At 42.6% G+C, this 25,913-nt stretch overlaps 1 protein-coding gene across 3 annotated transcripts in view; it reads left to right on the forward strand.

Annotated features, from left to right (window-relative positions):
• Positions 1-3,777: 3,777 nt before the first annotated feature.
• The window catches only part of EFCAB5 (EF-hand calcium binding domain 5), a 98,329-nt gene continuing 76,193 nt past the window's right edge, over positions 3,778-25,913 (forward strand). For 2 of the 3 annotated variants that reach the window (XM_033921236.1, XM_033921238.1), the window contains exons 1-5: positions 3,778-3,913; positions 7,587-8,136; positions 9,603-9,759; positions 16,477-16,540; positions 17,488-17,558. In XM_033921236.1, the coding sequence (XP_033777127.1) occupies positions 7,601-8,136; positions 9,603-9,759; positions 16,477-16,540; positions 17,488-17,558 (828 nt within the window). In that variant the 5' untranslated portion in view covers positions 3,778-3,913; positions 7,587-7,600. The remainder of the gene's footprint in view (positions 3,914-7,586; positions 8,137-9,602; positions 9,760-16,476; positions 16,541-17,487; positions 17,559-25,913) is intronic. The other variant, XM_033921237.1, reaches the window with a different exon arrangement.

Below are 25,913 nucleotides of genomic sequence, written 5' to 3' on the forward strand. Positions count from 1 at the left end.
AGAACCAGAAGGGAAGGAGGAAGGTGAGAGGCCTTGCATGACAACTTTCTGATAAGAACTGCATGAGACTCATAAGTGTCATGTTCATACATTCAATGCCAGTAACACTCAGACATTCTAGAGAGAAAAAATATGTTGGTTTTATTAAGGGGCAGTTTCAATTGAAAGGAAAGTTTGGAATGAGGGGGACATAGGATGAAGGTGAAAGGAGAAGTACAGTAATCTCAGAAAATTCTTTTTCATGGAAAGGGTGGCGAATGCATGGAACAGTCTCCTGGTGGAAGTGGTGGAGACAGAAAGAATATCTGAATTCAAGAAAGCTTAGGACAAGTATGTTGGATCTCTATGGGAGAGGAGGGGATAGTAGATGGCATGGTTAGGCAGACTAGATAGGCCATATCATCTTTATTTGCATTAATGTTTCTCTGTTTCTACTGTTATCAAGTGGCCCCAGCACCATTATCTTCTGCATCAAATCATGCACTCCACTAAGGACTAGGTCTAGAATTGCTTCACCTCTTGTCGGTTCCTGAACCAGCTGCTCCATAAAGCAGTCCTTGATAAGAACATAAGCATTGCCATATTGGGACAGACTGAAGGTCCATCAAGCCCAGTATCTTGTTTCTAACAGTGGCCAATGCAGATCACAAGTACCAGACAAGATCCCCAAAAGAGCAAAACAGATTTTATGCTGTTATCCTAGAAAAAAGTAGTGGATTTTCCCAAGTCCATCTTAATAATGGCATATGGACTTTTCTATTAAGAAACCCTTTTAAACTCTGCTAAGCTACGTGCTTTTACCATGTTCTTTGGCAAAGAATTCTAGAGCTTAATTACACACCGAGTGAAGAAATATTTTGTAATGTAATGTAATGTAATTTATTTCTTATATACCGCTAATCCGTTAGGTTCTAAGCGGTTTGCAGAAAATATACATTAAAATTATAAGTAAGAAAGGTACTTAGAAATTCCTTTACTGTCCCGAAGGCTCACAATCTAACTAAAGTACCTGGAGAGTAATAAAGAAGTGAAAAATAGAGATAGAAGAAAAAATAAGAAACATTCTACCAAGACTGCATTGATCTAAGTACTTTGGAAGGTAGAAGAGAGGAGAGAAAGGAATAGATGCAGGAGGAGGAACCGTTGAACAATAGAATTCTGGAGAAATTTAAATGATAGAAATAGAACAAAACAAAACAAGTGGCAAAACAATGAATAAGATTAAAAATAATTCATAAACTGGAAAGAAAAATAAAAATAAAACATTGTCTTCAATCCACGGTTTCAGCGTCAGTGATAAAGTGGAGCAAGTAAGTTTAGGAGGAGCGATGACGTTCCCAGAAAAAAGGCTTCTTCAGGGAAGAGATTTGGCTGACAGTCCCAGGATGCCCATGTCTCCTCCCCTGCGATGGTCTCCTCCATGCATTCCTCCCCACGACACACTGCCCGTGCCCCAGCCGCCACCCTGAACTGCTGCTCCAAGGAGACTGCCCCAGATGAGGCCCACGGTGACTGCAAGAATTCCTCCTCTGTGGAAAAGCCGCCCGATGCTATTGTTGGTGTGTGCTGGCGCCGCTGGAGCTGGGGCTGACAGGGGACCCCTGCTTTGCTGCTGCTGCGTTCATCACAGCGCACAGACTGTGCGACACCGGCGAGAAGCTCTGGAGAAAAGCCGGGCTGATGGACGATGGGACTCTGGGGCAGAAATTCCCAGACTCCGGGCCGGGCAGGCCGCCACCGCTGGAGCCAGGTGCGCAGGAGACAGGTGGAGGCGGCGAAGAGGACTGCACCGACCACGGAGTGCTGAAGCCGGACATTGGGGTGAGGCGGAGCCTCCCAGGGCCGGGGGACCGGCCATCTCCTGTCTCGGCAGTCCACTGAAGCCAGCGCTTCCTAAGCCCCCGCCGCCGCAGCTCAGCAGGTGACTCCTGTCAGAGCTGTTCAGCCTCAGCTCGCCGCTGTGTTCGGGTCTGGGCGACAGGTACTGCGGTTCAGGCGACCGAAGTCTCTTGGCTGCTGCTGTTGCTGCGGAGAACGACCCGCCGCTAAACCCCAGTCGCCACCAACCTCCGACCCCGACCACAGGAGAAGGCCACCATGACCGTTGCATGCGGGCCAAACCGTCAAGAAAAGACAGCAGGCTCCAAATTTAAAACAACAAGATCAACAAAAATGAAAAAAAATTAGAAAAGAATGTTACAGGAGTATAAATGTAGATAATAAAACCAAATAAAACCAAATTAAATAAAAAAAGAAACAAAAAACCCCCCACAAAAATACAAACAAAGAAAAAGGCGGGAGGTACCACAACAGCAACCTAACCCGGCGCCATCTCCGATTTTCTCCAGTAAAGTCAGCAGATCTGGAGGATTGTTTTTGGGCTAGTCACGTTAGTGCAGGGGTCCTCAAATCCAGTCCTTGAAGTCCACAACCCAGCCTGGTTTTCAGGATTTTCATACTGTGAGGTCCTTTTACAAAACTGCAATAGTGATTCCCCAATAGCAAAAGCACTGGGTATTGGTGCATTTGCCGCAGGAGAATCATTACCACGGCTTTGTAAAAGGGGCCTTATAAGAACATAAGAATAGCCTTACTGGGTCAAACCAATGGTCCATCAAACCCAGTAACCCATCCTCACGGTGGCCAATCCAGGTCACCAGGACCTGGCAAAAACCCAAAGAGTGACTTCAATCATATCTCCCCTCAGATGTCTCTTTTCCAAGCTAAAGAGCCCTAACCATTTTAGTCTTTCCTCATACAAGAGGAGTTCCATCCCCTTTACCATCTTGGTCGCTCTTCTTTGAACCTTTTCTTGCGTCACTATATCTTTCTTGAGATAAGGAGACCAGAATTGAACGCAATACTCCAGTTGAGGCTGCACCATGGAGCGATACAGAGGCATTATAATATTCTTAGTCTTGTTAACCATCCCTTTTTGGACTAATTCCTAGCATCTTGTTTGCTTTTTTGGCTGCCGCCACACATTGGGCAGAAGGTTTCATCGTATTGTTTACAATGACACCCAAATCTTTTTCTTGGGCACTAGCTCATTTGGTAACTGTGATTTGGGTTATTCTTCCCAATGTGCATCACTTTGCAGCTGTCCACATTTCATACATATTCATTATGGAAATTCTAAAAACCAGGCTGAGTTTATGTATTTATTTATTTGGTGGGATTTATTAACCACCTCTATGAAGAGATTGTGGATATGGACCTGATTAAACTGAGTATCTTTGCAGCTCTGGAAGCAAATATCTATAGAGGGCTCAAGGACAGCATATAGATATCTATATTTCACGCAGGGGTGTTAAAGTCCCTCTTTGAGGGCTGCAATCCAGTCGGGTTTTCAGGATTTCTGCAATGAATATGCATGAGATCTATTTGCATGCACTGCTTTCATTGTAAGCTAATAGGTCTCTTGCATATTCATTGGGTAAATCCTGAAAACCCGACTGGATTGTGACCTTCGAGGAGGGATTTTGACACCCCTGATCTAACATATGACCAGAGCCCTACTACTGAGTACCAAGAGACTTCTCGTCCACTGAATGATACTGAACACTTGTGAAGCTGCTGCATCATTGTGTCACTTCTTTTCTTTGCTGATTCTCAAAAGCTTTACAATAGAGGGTTTAAATGAGGCTTGCTTGAGAGAAGAAAAGGAAAGCAGCCACCAGCAGGTTATTTAGAGCTGGCCAACAAGTTAGGCAGTGACAAGCTGTACTCTAGGATTACTGCTTAGCAACCTGCTCTTCCAAACACACAGGAGGAAAAGTGGCAGCCTGGCTTCAGAGATCCAGCCTTTTTAACTACATGGGTTTTGTTTATTAACTAAGAACAGATGGCTGCACATTAAATTACTGCTGGTTGAGGTCACAAAGAGAAATATGTACTGGTGACTATAATGAAGGTAAGTGAGGAGGTGCTCTGCAGATTCCACAACCAAAATTATTCTTTCCTTTAAGCCCTAGGGCAGCAAGGTGCAGGCAGAGACATTCTGAAACACAGGAAGTCAGTGCCAGGCCCAGTGCCTGTGGGGTAGTATAGCAAAGTCAGAGCATCAGAGGTTCAAGGACAATTCATGAAAAGTGAAAGGGGAAGGGACAATGGCCCAGTGTTTTTCTGACAGAAGTAATGATCTCAGTTCTTACTGATACTGGCATTAATGATTTCCATAGTACAACTAGAGTTGTTACACCTTCCTAGAAGCACACACTGGAACATTTAAGAAAGCGTAAATTTAGCTTTCTGTCCAGTGATTTTCTCAAGCTAAAAGCAGTCTGGGTTTGAGATGCCCCACAAGGTTGTCGGGACTTGCACAGCCACTGCACTTCTCTGAAAAGAGCAGCTCTTTGCCTAGGGCCTAGGCCAGGGGTGGGTAACTCTGGTTCTCGAGGGCCGGGTTTTCAGGATTTCCCCAATGAATATGCAGTGCATGCAGATAGATCTCATGCATATTCATTGGGGAAATCCTGAAAACCCGACTGGATTCTGGCCCTTGAGGACCGCAGTTGCCCACCCCTGGCCTAGACTATTCAAACATTTTTTTCACAATAGGTTTAATAATTTTGCAGAGATGCCAAGTTACCCATTTCCAGGCTGGAGATTTTGGAAGACCCTGAATTTCTGACCACCTCATTCTTGTAATGGGCAGGATCAGGTACTATAAATCTTCCACTGCTTTGGAATATAAGTTTAAAACCACGATTGGCCAAAAAATCTCCATCCTGGACCTGGGTAACGGGGTGTCTATGTTTTTGCTTTGGTAATTATTGGCCCTGGTAGAAGTATGGAGACAAGACATTTACCCATCATCTTATATTGACCCACACTCTGCATTTGGAGTTTAGACAAAAAGAAGCCAAGAAATCTACACTGAAATCATAAAGGCGATGCTTTTACATGGTGCATTTTTTTTCTAGCATATGCCAGGCCATCCTTCAGGGTGAGATCATCACTGAGGGATCCTCCCCACAATAGGCAGGTCCTCTGCAACCAGCCACAGAATCTATGGCAAGACAGAATTGGTGTGCAGAGCCTGGGTATGAACCATTAAGATCATTGCGCTCCAAAAGTTCAGCGAAGGCGCCTAATCCTAAATATGTGGAAACGAATGCCATGACTTTCACATGTGCAGAAGTTGTGGAATAGCCTTGTTGGTCAAATTTGAAAATGTAGAGACAGGAATTCATTTAGGAAAATGTAAAAAAACTCAACTATTTGTAGATAAATTTCTTTGAGCAATTGACCTTATGTAAAGATTCCTATCTTGTTTTGATTTTTTTAAAATAATATTTGATGTATGTAACTTTTTGTAAACCGTTCTGGATAAAAATGGTATAGAAATTTTAAAAATAAATAAAATTAATTAATTAATACTTGGGGTGAATGTGTTCAAGTTCAAGTTTCAAGTTTAATAAAAAATTGATCTACCGCCTTTCAGTCTTCTAAGCGGTTTGTGCATAATATTACTTTACATTACATTACTGACTTCTATTCTACCCGTACCTTGCAGTTCTGGGTGGATTACAAAAGAAACAACTGGACATTTTCAGGAGAATTACAATTTAGAGTATTGTATACAGAAAAGATGACTGGACTAATCCAGTAGATTTACAATTTGGGGAGCTGTTTACATGCAATTATAGGACGGATTACAAAAGAGACTATTAGGCATTTCCAGGAAAATTGCAATTTAGGGTTATGGATTACAAAAAGGTGGCTGGACAATTCCAGTAAATTGACCTGGTTGAGACTTTGAGGAGAAAGAATAACGGGAGAGGAAGAAAGGTTTAAGGGGGAATTTACACAGAAGAGGAAGACCAGGGTTAGAGTTAAGACATCTGGATAAATTTTTTGAATAGCAGAGTTTTGATTTCTTTTCGGAAAGATTTGAAGTTACTCGTTGTTATCAGCAGGTTGGAGATGGTATGGTCAAGTTTCGCTGCTTGCGTCACTAATAGATTGTCATACATCTTCTTGCTCTGAGTGCCTTTGAGTGCCAAATAGTAAAATAGGGTAACATACATTAAAACATACAGGACCTACTGGAACGATAGGATTAAGGAAAAGAAGTACATTATAAAATAGGAAAGCGAGTCATATAGGGGAAATACAAAAGGAAGGGGGGATCCCATCTGATAACCAAAGCAGAAATGAAGATAATGTTTCATACGGTAAGGGCATTAGAGGTGTCAATTAAAGAAGGCAATGGCTCAGTACCTCTTAGAAAAAAGCCCTGGTCCAATGTAACTCGTGTCTGTAGAATAATATAACCCGAAGCAATAATGCTTTATTTCCTCTACGTTTTCTTTTTTTATACAATTATCTCTTAACCTGGGAGAGTTTTCGTTCTTGACTCTCTTTTTCAGTTTAGTGGACTATGATTAAACAAGATTTGTTCCCTTTGGGTTAGATTTAAAAATCCAATTGTTTAATTGGTTTGGATTCTTTTTTCATAATTCCTGTAAAGCTATATTGCTTGTATTGTATTAAAAATGCTAATAAATAAATAAAAAGCCCTGCTACTTTTTTTTTTTTTTTTTTTTTTAGCTTACCTATGTTCTCCCCCCTCCCTCTTTTATAAAGCTGTGTTAGGTTTGGTTTTTTTTATTGCTGGCCGTGGCGGAAAACATAAGAACATAAGCATTGCCTCTACCGGGTCAGACCAGGGATCCATCGTGCCCAGCAGTCCACTCCTGCGGCGGCCCCCCAGGTCCATGACCTGTAAGTTCTCCACCACCTAAATTGTTCATACCCTAATCCTGAAGTACCCTGTATAGTAACCCTCTATCTGTAATCCCTTTCTCCTTCAGGAAGTCATCCAATCCCTTTTTGAAATCCAATATTGTACTCTGTCCTATCACCTCTCCTGGAAGCGCATTCCTATGAACGTTGGAACTTTTACCACTAAAGCCGTCAATAAAAAACGTTAATGCATTTTCATAAAAGGGGGGGGGGGTGGAGTGGGGGTGGTAAATGTATTGTTAAATTAGCAGGTCTAAAATGTGTTTTCTTTACCCCAGAGCAATTAAGAGCTTTCCTAGATTCTTTTGAAGAAAATGATTTGAGGAAGTCAGTGGGAATGATCATCTGTGCTAAGCCTTTTGCGCTCTGTTGAGAGTTAAGATGGGTTTCTTCATTTTCTCCTCTAATTCAGTGTTCACTCCCTCTCCTTTTATAGTGATCAAAGGAAGAAATTATATATTTTCTTGTTTCCTTTCTGTATTTTTAAGATAAGAGTAATTTTGTAATGATTGTGAAAAATGAAAAAAATAAATAAAAACGCCCTGATTTTACAGCTTCTCAACCAATGGCTATTATTGTTCAGCCATAGATGCTAAGGGATAAAAGCTGCAATCTGATTGGGCAATGAGACTGTTTTGTGACTTAATATGTAGGTTGGAATGGTAGATTGAAAGTACAGTTATGACATCACAAATCTGTGAAAAGAAACAGAATCAAGAGAAATTACCCTGGTGTAGTCATACTGAGTTGTGCTTATCCTGGATATTGTCACATATCTGGGTTCCAACATTAATTTTTGTTCTATGTATTGATCACATTTGTTTGTGGTGCCTCAGTTTTAGAACAAAAGATGGCTCATCATCAACGAGAAACAGAACAGACTCGGAAAGTCCACGATAATAGGAATGATACAGCTATGGCGGAAAGTAGTGTCTTCACCCAGAAACAGGACGGTCTGTGGAAAGCCGCCTTCTTTGAAAAGGTACAGCAGAGAGTGCTAAACATGCAGCAAAACAGTTTAGAGAAGATGGATATTCGGAAAGAGAAGGATGAGAAGGCGAACAAGAAAGATCCACCAGACGTGGTAGCAAAAGAATGGCTCAATGAAGACAAACTGACAGTGGACACCAGGGTCTATTTACTTGAGAAATTGATGCCGACTGTTATTCCAGGAATAGAAAAACTTTTGAAGGAAGTAGAGACAAGGAAGCTGTTGGAAAAGGAAGGAGGCCAGTTGAAGTTTAACCCACTTAATTTTCTGGGACAGTATCTTATGAGGAACAACCCTCAGTTTCATTATTGTTCTCAACCATCTCCTTATGTGAGGGGGATGCAGCAGGTGATACAGAGTCTTAAGTCTCTGACCCAGAAAGTAAAACTCAGCAGGTGAGTGCGATCAGATATTGCTTAGCTGCACTTTCTGAGCAGGGTATCCACAATTAGACACTCATGCCCATCTTCTCTCTTATGACTTCTGCAATATCTTAATCCACCCACCACTTAGGATTCTAAAAGAAATGCTCTCTACGCAGTGAACATGAAAGGAGCATTAGTTTCTATGACGGACAGTACAGCACAGACAGCAGTAGAGCAAGCTTTGTGCGCACACACGCACATGCCTCTTTTCCACAGAAGATGTACAGCACAGGCAGAAACAATATAGGTATCTTCCATACACACACGCTGCCCCTCCACGAGGTACAGCTTAATCAGAAGAGTGGTCAGGGCAAACTTTATTCTTGTTAGTATGGTTTTACAAGATGAAGAAAGTGTTTTTGATAGAAAGTCTAAAATGTTGCTTTGTAACATTCCAGTTAGAGAATAACACGGGGACCGTGTACCGCAGTAAACCGTGGTCACCACAGTAAATCCGCAGTAATGGGGACATTTGCAACTGGTTTACCGCAGGAATGGAGGCAAGATCTTTCACCGCCCTGTGGAAGCGGTGAAAAGTCTTGCTCCTGTGGTAAAAAAAATTGCACCCGTTTCAGACTCGGCATCTCCTCCCCAGCTCCTCTTAACTTCAGGAGCCAGCCATGCCACGATGAAGACAGAAGGAGCCCAAAACCAAAACCTGAGACCAATGTGATTTGAAGAATAAAATTACCAAACACAAGGTAGAAAAAAATTAATTTATTTTATATTTTGTGATTAGAATATTTCAGATTTGAAATATGTATCCTGCTAAAACTGGTATTAGACATAACTGGGGACCGCAAAATCCAGGCTGTGCTTCTTTAGCTTCCAGCTGGCTTAGGGCTCACTCTCTCTGACCAGGGGGCAGTTGCCCTAGTTGCACTCCCCTAACACTATTCCTGCCATGTGTGACTGAAGTAGCATTCTATAGTAATTTGGTTTGTTCAGTTTTCACAATAGTGGGGGGATATTTGTGAAAGGGAGGGGAGACAGGGGTTTTGTTGATCCTCGCTCTGTATTATTTGTGTTTATAAAATGACAATTGTACAGAATAGTCTCTTTTTATACTTTATTAAAATAGGTTTAGTATAAAATCATAACTATTTGAGGCTTGTGCGGGTGGGATCTGACAGTTTGCAGGGCGGGGATGGGGAACGAGCTTGCAGGGATGGGGCAGGGACAGTGATAATTTTTTTTCCCGTGTCATTCTCTAATTCCAGTAGATGGCAGAATTTCCATTCCCAGCTGTTAAGATCTTATAGACAGTTTCTTGACATAATTGTTCACTATAATTAAAACTCCATTTTTGTAAGGTGAATACATTAGGTTCTTGATGTGCTACTTAGAATTTCTGACCTCCTGAAAATGTCAGTGTTAGGAGAGCTAGTTACTGAGATACTCATGATGTCCCTGAGTACTGTTCTCCATCCTCTCAGGTTGACCCAGCTGAAGGAAAAGATTAAGGAAACCCAACAGTTAAGAGAAGAGACTGAAAGGATCGAAACTGAACTACGAAACAAGAAGAAGGAAGCTTTAGGTCTGCAGTTCCAGGACTGGACACTGGATGTCACTGGGAGAATTCCACTACCAATTGTAATTCCTCTTCAAATTTTGCTTGAAATATTTTTGAGCTAAGTGGTAACTTCAAGGCTTAAAGGTCAAGCCCATCTAACCTTGATTCTTGAGGGTTGTAAGCCAGTTGGGTTTTCAGGATTTCCCTAATGAATATGCATGAGATCTATTTGCATTTACTGCTTTCATTGTATGGCAATAGATTCATGCATTTTCATTGTGAAAATCCTGAAAATCTGACTGGATTGCAGCTCTCAAGGGCTGAAGCTGGACATCCCCTGAAGTATATAATTTGGCTTCATTCTCAAAAAAAAAAAAAAAATACACTCCCAAAAGTTCACATCAAGGTAGGCTAAGATTCGGCTTTAGAAAACAGAAGCAGACTACAAAAGAGGAAGACAACAAAATTTGCCTGGATAAGGAGAGAGACTTCACAAATGGCAGCTGGGTTACACAAGGGGGACCAATTATTAAACAGGAGATTTTGGCCCCACCCCCAACTCAGTTCCTGCCCAGTGCTATTCTGCCAATGGCCTGCCCCCATAAACCTCCTCTGACACATTTCTCTACCTGTACTACCACTGCAAACTCGAACTCGCTGCCCATGCTTTTAGTCTGTCAATCTTGCAGCAGGAAGTGTTGGATGTGAGGTCTGAAGATGCTCATGGGCATGTGTAGGCAGAGAAACAATTGACTGGCTCTCGAGTCTCCCATATTCTGCAGGAGCTTCCGATTTTGAGCAAGAAGGCTCCATGTTCAATGTAGGAGACTTTGTAGGTCTGGCCATCTACTTACGAGAGGCCACTGAAAAGTCTTCATCCCAACCAAAAAGAGAATGATGTGGAGCCATGGAATTTATAAGTTATTCCACACTTTTTGTTTCATTTCAATATAACCGGGTTATACCTCTTTTGAATCAATTATATTGGTTGAGAATTGAAAAGAGAGTTAATTTTAAGCTGGTTAGACTAATGTATAAATTATTATAGGGAATAGGCCCAGAAAGCTTAGTGAGATATATAATTTTTCCAGTAAATAGGGTTCATTCCCAATATAAACAGTCGTTAAAGCTTAGCTACTTAATAAGTTCACATGGTTGTTTGAAACCTTTGGGTTTATAGGGAATAAGCTTGGGAATGATCTTCCAACAGAGTCAAGAAAAATTTCTTATCATATTTTTAGAAAATTGTTTAAAATTTGCTTTTATTTTTAAAAGATGATAATGGAATAATTTGTTTGATACAATGTCTTTTAAATTGTTTGCTATCCACCTAGAATCTATTATGAGACTAGATTGGAGTACACTTCCCCCTCAGCATTCGCGGTGATAGGGGAACGGCAAGGCAGCGAATAGAGGAAAACCACAAATAACTTTTCGTATGTTATTTGCGGTTTTTCTGTAAACCCCCCAAAAGACACAAAACCGCGAATAACCTGACCTGTTCCAATGAAGAAAGTGCAGCTGGGCGCAGCAATTTTCTCTGTGCAACGCTGGAAGCAGCGATTTCCTGTGATGTAAATTTGGGGGCGGGGCCTTCGATCAAAAAACCATGAATAACCGAAACCGCAGACCATGAAACCGCGAATATAAAGGAGTAAGTGTATAAATAAATAAGAATAGAATAGAACCCAGAAGATAACTGAGCACTGGTGTCATTTAACTTGCCACACATACCTCCCCCCCCCCCTTTTTTTAAAAAACACGATAGCGGTTTTTAGCGCAGGCTGGCATGCTGAATGCATTGCACTACTCCAGACGCTCATAGAGTTCCTATGAGTGTCAGGAGAAGCGCAGAGCATTCAGTGTGCTGGCTTGTGCTATAAACCACTATCGTGGTTTTGTAAAAGGGGGAGGGGTGATGGTGTCCTAACTTTATGCAATTATTTAGCTGGTCAGCTGACTGAAAATTGCCACCAGTGGTGTGGTAAGGAGAGATGGGGGAGGATCACCCTAGATACCATCTTGTTAGGGGCGTCGGCACCTCTTCTCCTCTCCACCCCCCCTACTTCTTCCCATTCCTCCCCCACAGCGCACGTGCCTTCACTTTCCCCCCCACCCAATGTATCTCTAGCTCTATGCCAGCATGAGCAGCAACTCCAATCTGTTGCTCATGCCATCCTTGGCGCTCCCCTCTGATGTTACTTCCAGATCCCACAACTAGGAAGTGATGTCAGAGAGAGAGCCAGCGTGAGAAGCTAAACAGGTGTGGGAGAAGGGGCATACACACATCAGGGGTGCAGAGAAAGATGGGGGGTAGAGAAGAGGGCAAAGGGGATGCCACCACCCTGAGCACTTCCAACCCTCATTACGTCAGTGATTGCCGCTAACTAGTGAAGTTTCTGTCCCACCCTAATTCCACCCTCCAGATCACCACAAAACTAGCTGGTTCCGGCTTAAGTAATTAAAGGGGATATTCAATGGCACTATTTGGTTAAGTGCCACTGAATAACGCCAGATAGATGTGCATAAGTGATTTAACCAGCCAGGAGCCCATCATGGTGAAGGGAAGGAATACGTAGAAGCTGCTTAACAAATATTTCTGTTCTGTTGTTCATGGCTGAAGCACCAGGAGCAGGACCGCAGAAGACAAACGTGAATAGGGATGGAGGAGTAATAGACCCTGATCGACTTTCAGAGAGTTGTGTTCGCGAGGAGCTAGCTAAAATAAAGGTAGACAAAGCGATGGGGCAAATGGTGTACATCCGAGGGTGCTGAAGGAACTTAGAGAAGTTCTGGTAGCTCCGCTGACTGACCTTTTCAACGTGTTTCTAGAGTCAGGAGTGGTACCGGAGGACTGGACAAGGGTGAATGTTGTCCCTCTCCACATAACTGGAAGTAAGGAAGAAATAGGGAATTATAGGCCAGTAAGTCTGACTTCTCTGGTAAGCAAATTAACACGTTTTAAAACAGAGAATGGTCAAGTTTCTGGAATCCTATGGATTACAGGACCGGAGGCAACATGGATTCACTAGAGGTAGGTCTTGCCTATCAAATCTGATCATTTCTTTTGACTGGGTGACCAGAGAATTGGATAGAGGGATTGCGCTAGATGTGCTGTATTTAGATTTTAGCAAAGCCTTTGATAGTGTTCCACACAGATGTTTATAAATAAACTGAGTGCCCTCGTGATGGGTCCCAAAGTGGGATGGGTCAGGAACTGGTTGAGTGGAAGGCAACAGAGGTTAGTGATCAATGGAGATCACGTTGAGGAAAGGGATGCTACTAGTGGTGTGCCTCAAAGTTCTGTTCTTGGGCCTGTTCTTTATAACATTTTTATAAATGATATTGCTGAAGGGTTGTCGGGTAAGATTTGCCTCTTTGCGGATGATACCAAAATCTACAATAGAGTAGACACACCGGATGGTGTGAATAACATGAAGAAAGACTTGGTGAAGCTTGAAGAATGGTCTGAAATTTGGCAGCTAAAATTTAATGCTAAGAAATGCAAGGTCATGCATTTGGGCTGCAAAAACCAGAGGGAACGGTACAGTTTAGGGGGTAAAGAACTTATGTGCACGATGGAATAGCGGGACTTGGGTGTGATTGTATGTGATGATCTTAAGGTGGCCAAACAGGTTGAAAAGGTGATGGCAAAAGCTAGAAGGATGCTAGGGTGCATAGGGAGAGGTATGGCCAGTAGGAAAAAGGAGGTTTTGATGTCTCTGTGTAAGACTCTGGTGAGACCTCATTTAGAACATTGTGTACAATTCTGGAGGCTGCAACCTTCAAAAAGATATAAAATGGATGGAGTCGGTCCAGAGGAAGGCTACTAAAATGGTGTGCGATCTTCGTGATAAGGCGTATGGAGATAGACTTAAAGATCTCAATCTGTATACTTTGGAGGAAAGGCAGGAGAGGGGAGATATGATAGAGATGTTTAAATACCTACGCAATATAAATGTGCATGAGTCGAGTCTCTTTCATTTGAAAGGAAACTCTGCAATGAGAGGGCATAGGATGAAGATAAGAGGTGATAGGCTCCGGAGTATTCTGAGGAAATACTCTTTTACAGAAAGGGTGGTAGATGTGTGGAACAGTCTCCCGGAAGAGGTGGTGGAAACAGAGACTGTGTCTGAATTCAAGAGGGCCTGGGATAGGCAAGTGGAATCTCTCGGAGATGGGCAGACTAGATGGGCCATTTGGCCTTTATCTGCCGCCATATTTATATGCTAGTATTGATAACGCTGGCTTTTTTTTGTATAGACAATAAAGTCCAGTATACCTGAATCACAATTCAATGTCTTTTGACAACTGGACCCATAAAGGCTTAGAATCACTTGAGTGAAGAATTAAGGACGCCTCAGCCCCACCACTCCACCGCTGTAATTTTTATTTAGTATTACACCGGGAAGGCTGTGTGGTGCCTCATCATCGGCAGTCCATTGGAATTAATTTTTTATTTATTTTTGTTTAAACATTTTATCTTTTTGCAAATTTTATTAATCCATTACTAATATAACATTTATATTAGTATATAACATTTATATTAGTAATGGATTAATAAAATTTGCAAAAAGATAAAACGTTTAAACAAAAATAAATAAAAAATTAATTCCAATGGACTGCCGATGATGAGGCACCACACAGCCTTCCCGGTGTAATACTAAATAAAAATTACAGCGGTGGAGTGGTGGGGCTGAGGCGTCCTTAATTCTTCACTCAAGTGATTCTAAGCCTTTATGGGTCCAGTTGTCAAACGCCATATTTATATGGCCATTTAAACCACTTTGAATTTCGACAGCATAAAGTAGACAGAAATAGCTGGGCGGAGTAAATGGGTTGCTTGGCTTTTTTTCTGCTGTCATTCATCAAATACTAAGCAGAAGAGAAAGCAGAGACTAAAGAGGAGAAGAAGAGAAAGAAGGTTACAAGCACATAAAATTTTCCTTAGTCCCCTAGGTCTTATTTAAAAGACTAGTCTAAGCAGAGTGTTCTTGGGATTTTCACTTATAGTTATGGCACTGTAACCTAGAGGTCAGGGGCCAGAGCTCAGATGCTTCCCCTCTCCCCCACGGCTCCCACCTTGATACCAAATCTAAATTGTGTCTGCCAGTATCACTCAGTCAAATTACTGAATACTCCCTCAAAAAATAAGTCATCAGCTTTTAGTCCTCATGTGCTGTCAGTCTTTCTTTGGCTATGTTTCAGTTCTTTGGAGGAAGCACCTGTCAGCTGCACATTTATACTGCGGGGTGCATGACTAAGGAGAGGGAACAATATGTCTGGTGGAGTTGGTTACAAGTGCATCACAGGCACATTAGCACCAACCTGAAGGACAGCTGTCTAAAACCTTAAGAATACAAGAAAAGCACAAAGAACCTTTAGGTTCTGAGTAATCCTACTTTAATAGTGGACCCAACATAGAAACATGATGGTACATAAAGGCTAATTGGCCCATTCAGTCTGCCCATTTGCAGCATCCACTATCTCCTCTTCTCCCTAAGAGATCCCATGTCTCCACCACCTCTTCCGGGACACTATACCATGCATCTACTATCCTTTATGTGAAAAAGTATTTCCTTAGATTACTCTTGAGCCTATCACCTCTTAACGGTGTCAGGTCAAAAGTGCGCCGGGACAAAGGCGCGCGCAGACAATTGAGCGCAGCGCGGAGGCGCACGCCGCAGAAAATACTGTTTTTAGGGCTCCGACGGGGGGGGGGGCGTGGGGGGGAACCCCCCCACTTTACTTAATAGAGATCGCGCCGCATTGTGGGGGCGTTGTGGGGGGTTTGGGGGGTTGTAACCCCCCACATTTTACTGAAAACTTCACTTTTTCCCTGTTTTTAGGGAAAAAGTTAGGTTTACAGTAAAATGTGGCGGGTTACAACCCCCCAAACCCCCCATAATGCCGACGCGATCTCTATTAAGTAAACTGGGGGGGGCTCCCCAACAAAACCCCCTGTCGGAGCCCCTAAAAACTGTAATTTTCTTCGGTGCGCGCCTCCGTCTTGCGCTCAGTTGTCAGCGCACGCCTTTGTCTTTCGCGGGGTTGTCTATGAACCCCTCTTAACTTCATCCTATGCCCTCTCATTCCAGAGCTTCCTTTCAAATGAAAGAGACTCGCCTCATGTGCATTTAGACCACGTAGGTATTTAAACGTCTCTATCGTATCTCCCCTCTCGTGCCTTTCCTCAGTGGATTGCATTTCAGTGTCTCTACCTGCATTAGGGGTCAGAAACCCATGTAGTTCAGTATAAAAGATCAAATTCCGAAGTCACAGTGAAAAAAGTTTGCCCAAACTGATGGAGAAGAAACATGCTTTACATTACATTACATTATATTACATTAGAGACTTCTATTCCGCCATTACCTTGCGCTTCAAGGCGGATTACAAAAGATTTATGAAAGGGGGGTCACAATGGAAAAACATTTGTCAATACTAATGTCTAAAGGTTGATCTGGTGCCACAAAAAGCTAAGCTGCCCCTTTTCCACAAGTTTGGGCAGTTTTTTCATTGTGACTTTGGTATTTTGATCTTTTATACTGAACTATAAGGCTTTCTGACCCCTGACACAGGTGGAGACGCCATAACACGGTCCATGTCAGATCCATCATTAAAGTAGAATTACCTGGAACTTGAATGCCCTTTGTGTTTTTCTTCTGTTCCTTTGCAGTTTGTACTCTGAATTTCTCTTCTGTGCTTTGATACCTTAAGATTGTCAGGGCTCTGCTTTTTAGTGAAAATAGATCTAAATAAAATAAATGTGTTCTTCAAATCTTGCACTTCAATTGTAGATTCAAAGTGCCCTCACGTCATTCCAGGACATTGTTTTTCAGAATCTGCCAGACAGCACACAAGGTGAGACGAGACATTTGAGAAGGATAGGGAAAGTGAAGCTGTTGTGGCATTTAGATGTTAGCAACATCTCAAAGGGAACATGGAAACAGCAACAGACAAGTTAGGGAAATTCATCTACGTCAGTGGTCTCAAACTCAAACCCTTTGCAGGGCCACCTTTTGGATTTGTAGGTACAGTGATACCTTGGAATCCGAACTTAATCCGTTCCAGAATCCTGATTGAGTTCCAAAGCATTCAAGTTCCAAGAAAATTTTGCCTATTGAAAATAATAGAAAATGGATTAATCCATTCCTGGGTCCCACAAACTCAAATTTTAACAGGAAATACACTGGATTTTAAGGTAAAATATTAACAAATATTCTAAAGCAGCGTTCGGATTCTGTGGTAAAATTTACTTGAATTTTTAGTTCAGATTCCAAATTGTTTGAATACTGGGGCATTCAGATTCCAAGGTATCCCTGTACTTGGAGGGCCGCAGAAAAAATAGCTAATGTCTTATTAAAGAAATGACAATTTTGCATGAGGTAAAACTCTTTATAGTTTATAAATCTTTTCTAAGTCTTAATAATAATATTGCAATTTATAGCTAAAGAGACAAATGATCAAGAAACTGTTTTATTTTACTTTTGTGATTATGATAAACATACCTGGCGGGCTGCGAGTTTGAGGCCACTGATCTACGTCATTCTAGAGCAAAAATCACAACTTTCCTTCTAGTTTTAGTAAACCAATAATCCCCAAGGACTGAGAATGGATGAGTCTGTTTGTCTGCTTCTGACGCTCATCAGCCTATCTGTGCCTATTCTTTTCATCCTGCTGCTGACCCCTTTCCACCTGTCTGTGCTGTCCCCCATCTGACCCTCTTTAACTTATCTGTGCCTGTTCCTAGTTATGGCTCCTGAGCCTACCTGTACTGCATCCTGACCCTTGTCTTTTCTCCATTTTAGCGATATACGCCAGAGAAATAGAGATAATCAATAACTGGGAACAGAAACTCAATGGAGAAGAATTTGTGGAGGTGAGCTATGAAGAATTATAAAGATTCTCCTTCTCTTTCTTTCTAACCCTGAGATCCTGCTTACCAGGGCCCTTGGGGATGGAACTCCTCTTGTATGAGGAAAGATTAAAATGGTTAGGGCTCTTCAGCTTGGAAAAGAGATGGCTGAGGGGAGATATGATTGATGTCTACAAAATCCTGAGTGGAGTAGAACGGGTACAAATGAATCGATTTTTCACTCTGTCAAAAATTACAAAGACTAGGGGACACTCGATGAAGTTACAGGGAAATACTTTTAAAACCACAGGAGGAAAATTTTTTTCACTCAGAGAATAGTTAAGCTCTGGAACGCATTGCCAGAGGTTGTGGTAAGAGCGGTTTTAAGAAAAGTTTGGACAAGTTCCTGGAGGAAAAGTCCATAGTCTGTTATTGAGAGGGACGTGGGGGAAGCCACTGCTTGCCCTGAATCGGTGGCAAGGAATGGTGCTACTCCTTGGGTTTTGTCCAGGTGCTGGTGGCCTGGATTGGCCACCATGGGAACAGGCTACTGGACTTGATGGACCATTGGACTGACCCAGTAAGGCTATTCTTATGTTCTCTGGGACATTCCTTGTAAAACTTTATACATGGTGGCAAATAAACTTTCAAGGCCTATCCACTCTCTATTCCTTCTTCCTTCCTACTGACATGCAGCAGTTACATAATAGATCAGGAGTGAGAAACCTTGGTCCCTGAGGGCCACAGCTCAATTAGGTTTTCAGAATTTCTCCAATAAATATGCATGAGATCTATTTGTTAATTCTTCATATAAATGAGATATATGTTCATGGCTGGCCCAACCTTTATTTATTTAAAAAATTTTTTACCCACCTATTCCTAGGCGGTTTACAAAATACAATCATAAAATGCAGGCACATACAATAATTTTGTACAAACACACAATAGAGACATCAGTTTCTCCAGAAACAATTATCTGACATTGTCACCTACATGTCAGTGGAAATATTCTACACGGACCAGAAATAAGCAATCATTTAAATACTTCCACGAATAAGGTGGTTTTTGAAAATCCAAGAGGGCTCTTAATGGTCCCGTTAAATTATTCCATAAGGTCGCTCCTGCTAAAGAGACTAACGCCCTCTTCTATTAAACTGCGCTAGCAGTTTTTAGTGCGGTGAGCTGTGCTGAATGGCTTATGCTGCTCCCGACGCTCATAGAGTTCCTATGAGTGTCGGGAGCAGCGCGGGCCATTCAGCATGGCTCTCTGTGCGACAAAACAATAGGTCCTGACAACCACATAAACTCAAAGAAATAACAGGAGGTACTTTTAGCAGAAGGTGGGCAGTTCATATAGCCCCTTTACCTAGATTTTTTTTAAATTTTTTTTATAAGTTTCCACATTACAATTAAACATTGTACAGAAAGCGATCTAGAGCAAAGAAAAATTATAAGAATACATAAGAAGTAAGTATTGCTTAATCGACTCAAGTCCTCAATAAGATCCAAGATGTAATTTAAAAGGAATAATAAGGAAAAATTTTATATAAGAAGCGTGATACATGATTAACTGAAATACAGGCGTCTAAAACATTCTATAGCCCTCATTTCTTTTCCTTCTCCAGGCGGGATAAAGAGAGAAAAGCCGTCAGCTGGAATGGCTCAAAGAGAACATATTTCTGAGAATTATACTGAATTATGCACTTGCATGGGTGATGCAGATAAAAAGTCGCCCCATGGGCTAGAACTCCAGGTTTTAATAAGAGAAATTCTTTTCTACGCTTTTGTGTGTTTCTTGCCAAATCAGGAAACATTTGTATCTTGAAATCCAAAAACTTTTTTTCTTTATTTTTGAAGAAAAGTCTCAAAAGCCAATTTTTGTCCAAAGTAAGGGCTAAAGTCACTATTAGCGTTGCTGATATAGCAATTTCCTTATCTGATAACTCAAGTAAAGCTGATACATTCATTGGTCCTTGGTTTCTTTCCTGTTGTTGATTCAGATTTTTATTTGGCAAGTAATAAACCTGCGTGTGAATGGAGGTAATGAATCTTCAGGCACTTCTAGTATCTCCAGCAGGTAACGTTTTAACATTTCTTGTGGGGTAACTGTTGTAATTCGAGGAAAATTAATCAATCTGAGATTATTACTCCTGGAGAAATTCTAAAATGTCTCTATCTTCCTTCTTAGATTAACATTGTTCTTCATTAATATCTCTTGAATTTGTTTAGAAGATTTAAGTTCATCTTTAATATTCTGGATTGTTATTTTTGATTCACCAAAGTCCTGTTTTATTTGAACAATTTCCTTCTCTGGCTCTTTTACCTTTTCTTCAATCTGCAAATGATTAATATTCTCAGTTCTGACTAAATTGGCAACCAAGTCCCACAAAGCGTCCAAAGTTACTTCTTGGGGTTTTACAATATTAAGAGATTGCAAGTCTAATGATGTAAGGTTCTGCTCACCAACCGAAGGGTCCCCTCCTCTTCCTCTCTCCTGGGTCGGCTCTGACCCCGATGTTACTCCATCCTCGTCCATACTCAGGCTCTGTTGGAAAACCTGGGAGCCCGAATCGGTATCTGCCTCACCATCCCCAGCAACCTCCGAGGGAGACTGCAAGTCGACTTCCAGCTGCCTCTCAACCCCCGGGGAGCTGGTGGCCTGAGGATTAGGGGGAGGTGCTCTTACATTGGGATTTAAAGTGGTCTCAAAAGCCCGCAGAGACGCCTCCACTCCCTTCCCCGGAAGCGTCTCAGGTAAGGGCATCACCGACGGGACTGGGATGCCTTGCATCCACCTCAGCAAGTCCTCAATATTACCGAAGGCAGCTGCTACGGAGTGTTGCGAGGTTCCAGCGGCGCTCTTACCTCTCCTCTTCGGCATAGCTGGGTATGTATTCTGACGAAACAACGTCAAAAATGAGCTTTAGAAAGAAAAACTTCTATGGGCGGTAGCTCAGTGAACCGCTACCGCGGCCATCTTGGATCCCCCCCCCCCCCCTTTACCTAGATTATTTTGGGAGAAGTGGTGGTGTGGTGATCATGATTGCTGGGAGGGGGACGGGGAAGGGCTACAAGTCAATTGGAAGAGTCTGGTGATTTATCATGAGGTGCCTAATAACTTTGCCCTAGCTCTGGATATATGTTTGGCAGTCAGTCATATACTACATTTAGACAAAGGGCTCCTTTTACGAAAGTGCATTAGGGCCTTAACGCACAGATTAACGCGCGCTAGCTGCTACCGCCTCCTTTTAAGCAGGCGGTAGTTTTTCAGCTAGCGTGTGCTATAGTGCGCGTGCTAAAAACGCTAGGGCACTTTTGTAAAAGGAGCCCCTAGTTTTTTCCAGACTTATTTCCCAATTCCTTGACAAAGGGTTAAGAAAACCACATAGCATTCTGCCACATGCTTGTACACTAAGTTTCTTCCCTTTGGCGGAGCTCTGAGACCTGTCGTTGCTCATTCGGGGCAGGATTCCACCTCATAAGCCACACTCCCGGAATAGTACCACCAGAGCTTATGAGAGATACACTAGCGATGAATCCAAATGCTAAAGCATCTTCCAGTCTGCAGCATATTATAAATCCCATGTTTAATAGCATTAAGTTTGTGGTACGACCATTTGCAAGAGTTGCAAATGCAGTGGTTGGGATTTGCATTTGCTCTGAAATACCAGTCCAGGATTTATCTCTACTATGTTACTATAAGCGCGGGATGAATACAGAGGATCTAGAATCAGAAAATAATATTAAATATTGAACTAAGGCCAGTACTGGGCAGACTTGCACGGTCTGTGTCTGTGTATGGACGTTTGGTGGAGGATGGGCTGGGGAGGGCTTCAATGGCTGGGAGGGTATAGATGGGCTGGAGTAGGTTTTAATAGAGATTTCGGTAGTTTGAACCCAAGCACAGTACCGGGTAGAGCTTTGGATTCTTGCCTAGAAATAGCTAAGAAAAAAAATTAAAAAATTTAAATTGAATCAGGTTGGGCAGACTGGATGGACCATTTGGGTCTTTATCTGCCATCATCTACTATGATTCAAGGCAGGAGGAGTGCACTAATGATCAATAAGTCGCCATCAGGACAGAGATCTTTATTATAAATCAGGTATTAAGCTTATGCCCCTGGAAGGTAGGGTGATACTCGTATAAAGTGATGCATATTTATCAAAGTTTCATCATGATGCACCAAATAACCTTGTTCTATTGCTGTGTCTTGTCAGTCAGTGTCTATAAATCTCTCTGTTGTGCTATTGCTGTGTCTGTCAGTCTGCTCCTGTTTGTCTCGCTGTTGCTTTGCTTCAGTCTATTCATGTGTCTCTCAGTCTGTCCATATATATTGTATCTATTACTATGTACCTGTATGCCAGTCTGAACCTGATGTCTTTTTGCTACACTGTGGCCTAGAGAATGACACAGGGACAAATTTTTCCCCATCCCTGCAGGAACTCATTTTCCCGTCCCGTCGAGTTCTTTTCCTTTCTCTGCCCCATTCCCGCAAGCTCTGTCCTCATCTGCACAAGCCTCAAACCCTTTAAAATCATAAGTAGCAACATTCTAGAGCTCAGATTGTGATGTCATAATGCCTCATTCCACCAATGCCTAAGCTCCGTCCTCATCTGCACAAGCCTCAAACACTTTAAAATCATAAGTAGCAACATTCTAGAGCTCAGATTGTGATGTCATAATGCCTCATTCCACCAATGCCTAAGCTCTGTCCTCATCTGCACAAGCCTCAAACACTTTAAAATCATAAGTAGCAACATTCTAGAGCTCAGATTGTGATGTCATAATGCCTCATTCCACCAATGCCTAAGCTCCGTCCTCATCTGCACAAGCCTCAAATCCTTTAAAATCATAAGTGTTTGAGGCTTGTGCGGTTAAGGCAGAGCTTACAGGAATAGGGCAGGGACAGCGACAAAACTCACGGTGACGGGATGGGGAAGTTGAGTTCCTGCAGAGATGGGGAAACATTTATCCCCATGCCATTCTCTACTGTGGCCATATGTCTTGTTCAGTCTATTCCTGTCTTTCTTTGTCCTTTGAACCAATAATCTTGGAGCCCATTCCATGCACCCAGTATCTTTCCTGTAAAGAAATGTTACCTAATGTTGCTCCTGAGTTGATCTTCGTGGACTGTCAAGAATGCTCTGGAATAAGAGCTTAGAAAATGAAGCTCAAGAGAACATCTGAGAAGCTTTTCCTCATAGAAAGATGCTTGAAATACATGGAACAGTCTCCCGGTGAAGGTGGAGGGGACACAACAGTAACAGAATTCTAGAAAAGCCTGAGACAAGTGGATCTCTCTAGATCAGGGATCTCAAAGTCCCTCCTTGAGAGCCGCAATCCAGTCGGGTTTTCAGAATTTCCCCAACGAATATGCATTGAAAGCAGTGGATTGCACATAGATCTCATGCATATTCATTGGGGAAATCCTGAAAACCCGACTGGATTGTGGCCCTCAAGGAGGGACTTTGAGACCCCTGCTCTAGATGCAGAGAAACGAAGGGGGAAGAAAGAGATCTGCTGGGGTCGATGACACTGCAGCAGAATTGAAATTGGGCAGACTAGTTCAGTGGTTCCCAACCCTGTCCTGGAGGACCACCAGCCAGTCAGGTTTTCAAGATAGCCCTAATGAATATACATGGGGCAGATTTACATGCAAATCTGTCTCATGCATTTTCATTAGGGCTATCCCAAAAACCTGACTGGCTGGTGGTCCTCCAGGACAGGGTTGAGAACCACTGGACTAGATGGTTTAGCAGTCCTTATCTATATTGATTCATTAGGACAGGGGTGTCAAAGTCCCTCTTCGAGGGCCACAATCCAGTTAGGTTTTCAGAATTTCCCCAATGAATATGCATGAGATCTATTAGCATACAATGAAAGTAGTCCATGCAAATAGATCTCATGCATATTTATTGGTGAAATCCTGAAAACCCGACTGGATTGCAGTCCTCGAGGAGGGACTTTGATACCCCTGCATTAGGGGGTAATGTCTCCAAATGTGGTTTTTTTTGTGCTCATACCATGAACAGAATGAACCTCAGTCCTATGGAGTATGGTCTCAGTCTCTCAAATCTACTGCTAATCAGTGGGGTGAGTGGCGCCCGGGACGATGGCACCCTCCCCTGCTCCTCCTGCCACACGCGCACCCCCTTCCCTTTCCCCCATACATTTTTAACTTCTTTGGCATGAGCAGCATGCCCACGTCGGTGTCCGCTCACCCTCTGACGTCACTTCCTGTGCACGGGTCCCGGAAGTGACATCAGAGAGAGCGCCGATGCCGATGTGGGCAGCAATCTTGCGCCGGGGAAGAAAAAAAAAAGTACGGGGGGAAGGTAAGGGACGCACGCGCACGGCAAAGAGAGGAGCGGAGGCGATGGAGAGGAGGAGGGGCGCCGCGTCTTTAGGAAGGCTGTGCCCGGGGTGGACCGCCCCCCTCCTCGCATCCCCCTTACAATGCCACTGCTGCTAATGCTCACCATAGTACTTGCATTGCACCAAAGAGTTCATAAAATGCAACAATGGAACAATGACACCTTCAAAATCCAAAACTCTACCCTGAACTGGCCTATATGGCAAAATTGTGAGATCTACACTCTACAAGATCTTCTTAATAAAATGCAACATGTATAGGCAACTGATATGCTTAGTTCTATGTGTGTGTCTTTCTCTTTGTCTTTCTGTGTCACTCTCTTTGAGTCTCTACGTGTCGTTCTCTCTATGGGATCTTATTCCTTTTAGAATAAGACCTACGCAATATGCACAAGAAATGACAGCAGCAGAAGGCCAAGTGGTCCATCCAATTTTCCTCATTATTCTGTCAACCTGGAAAAATAATGGGAACATTTTTTTTTTTTTACAAATATATTGTAAAAAAAAAAAAAATAAGAGTGTAAATAGTAATTTAGGTCCCCTTTTATCAAGCTGTGTAAGTTGTGAGTTTTTTTTTTTTAAATCTCAGATCGCTGTGGTAAAAGCTCCACCACAACTTTTTGTTGCATGTTATATGTTTCGACTTTTCTTGGAATGCATCACTTTTAATTTGTGAAGCATCATTAAAATTTTTTTTTTTTTAAATCAAGAACATCATCTCCACAGTTCTCTCTTTGTTTTTGGTTACAAAACAGGCACCCAGAATGAGTCCCTGTAGTACACAAATTCTCACATTCTGAAGAAGGTGTATATGTGTTATCTCATAAAAGCAGATGGGACGGTGTCAGGTCAAAAGCGCGCGCAGACAATTGAGCGCAGCGCAGAGGCGCACGCCACATAAAATTACTGTTTTTAGGGCTCTGACTGGGGGTGTGTGTGGGGGGAATCCCCCCACTTTATTTAATAGAGATCACGCCGCGTTGTGGGGGCGTTGTGGGGGGTTTGGGGGTTGTAACCCCCCACATTTTACTGAAAACTTCACTTTTTCCCTGTTTTTAGGAAAAAGTTAATTTTTTTTAATGGTTATTTCTGTTGCTGGAAACTTAATAAAATATTTGAACTTAAAAAAAATTGCAATAAATAAACAATTAAAAAAAAAAAAAAAAAGTTAAGTTTACAGTAAAATATGGAGGGTTACAACCCCCCAAACCCCCCACAACGCCAGCACGATCTCTATTAAGTAAACTGGGCGGGCTCCTCAACAAAACCCCCCGTCAGAGCCCCTAAAAACTGTAATTTTCTTCGGCGCGCGCCTCCGTCTTGCGCTCAGTTGTCGGCGCACGCCTTTGTCTTTCGCAGGGTTGTCTATGAACCGATGGGACTAAGGACTAGATTCACTAAGCAAACCAATTTATTTGTTCAGTTTTCTATACTGTTCTCCCAGGGAAGCTAAGAACGCTTTACATGCATTTATTCGGGTACTCAAGCAGTTTTCCCTCTCTGTCCCGGCAGGCTCACAATCTATCTAATGTACCTGGGGAAATGGGGGGATTAAGTGACTTGCCCAGAGTCACAAGGAGCAGCGTGGGTTTGAACCCACAAGCTCAGGGTGCTGAGGCTGTAGCTTTTAACCACTGTGCCACACACTCCCCAGTTTGCGACCCCTTTGCAACCCGATTTTCCTCTGACCCGATTCTGTGCCGGTCTGATTCCGATCCGTGCATGCAAATGAGGGGAAACGGCATGCAAAGTAGGAAGGGCTGCGATTCACTAACAAAAAGCAGGCACACCGACTGGGCTGGCCGATCCAAAAACAATTGACCGCTGAGGACCAGTCGCTTGTGCAAAAACCCTGCTCTCAGCCCCGATTCTCCTGCCCTTTGTGGCCCTTCTCAGCCCCGATTCTCCTGCCTTTTGCCCCTCTATACTCTCCTGCTTACCCTCCCTTCCCTGCAGCGCAAGCCCATGGTTTTAACCCGCTTTAAACCTGCAGGTTAAAACCGCGG

The sequence above is a fragment of the Geotrypetes seraphini genome, chromosome 15 (genome assembly GCF_902459505.1).
Source record: "Geotrypetes seraphini chromosome 15, aGeoSer1.1, whole genome shotgun sequence".
Classification (NCBI taxonomy): domain Eukaryota; kingdom Metazoa; phylum Chordata; class Amphibia; order Gymnophiona; family Dermophiidae; genus Geotrypetes; species Geotrypetes seraphini.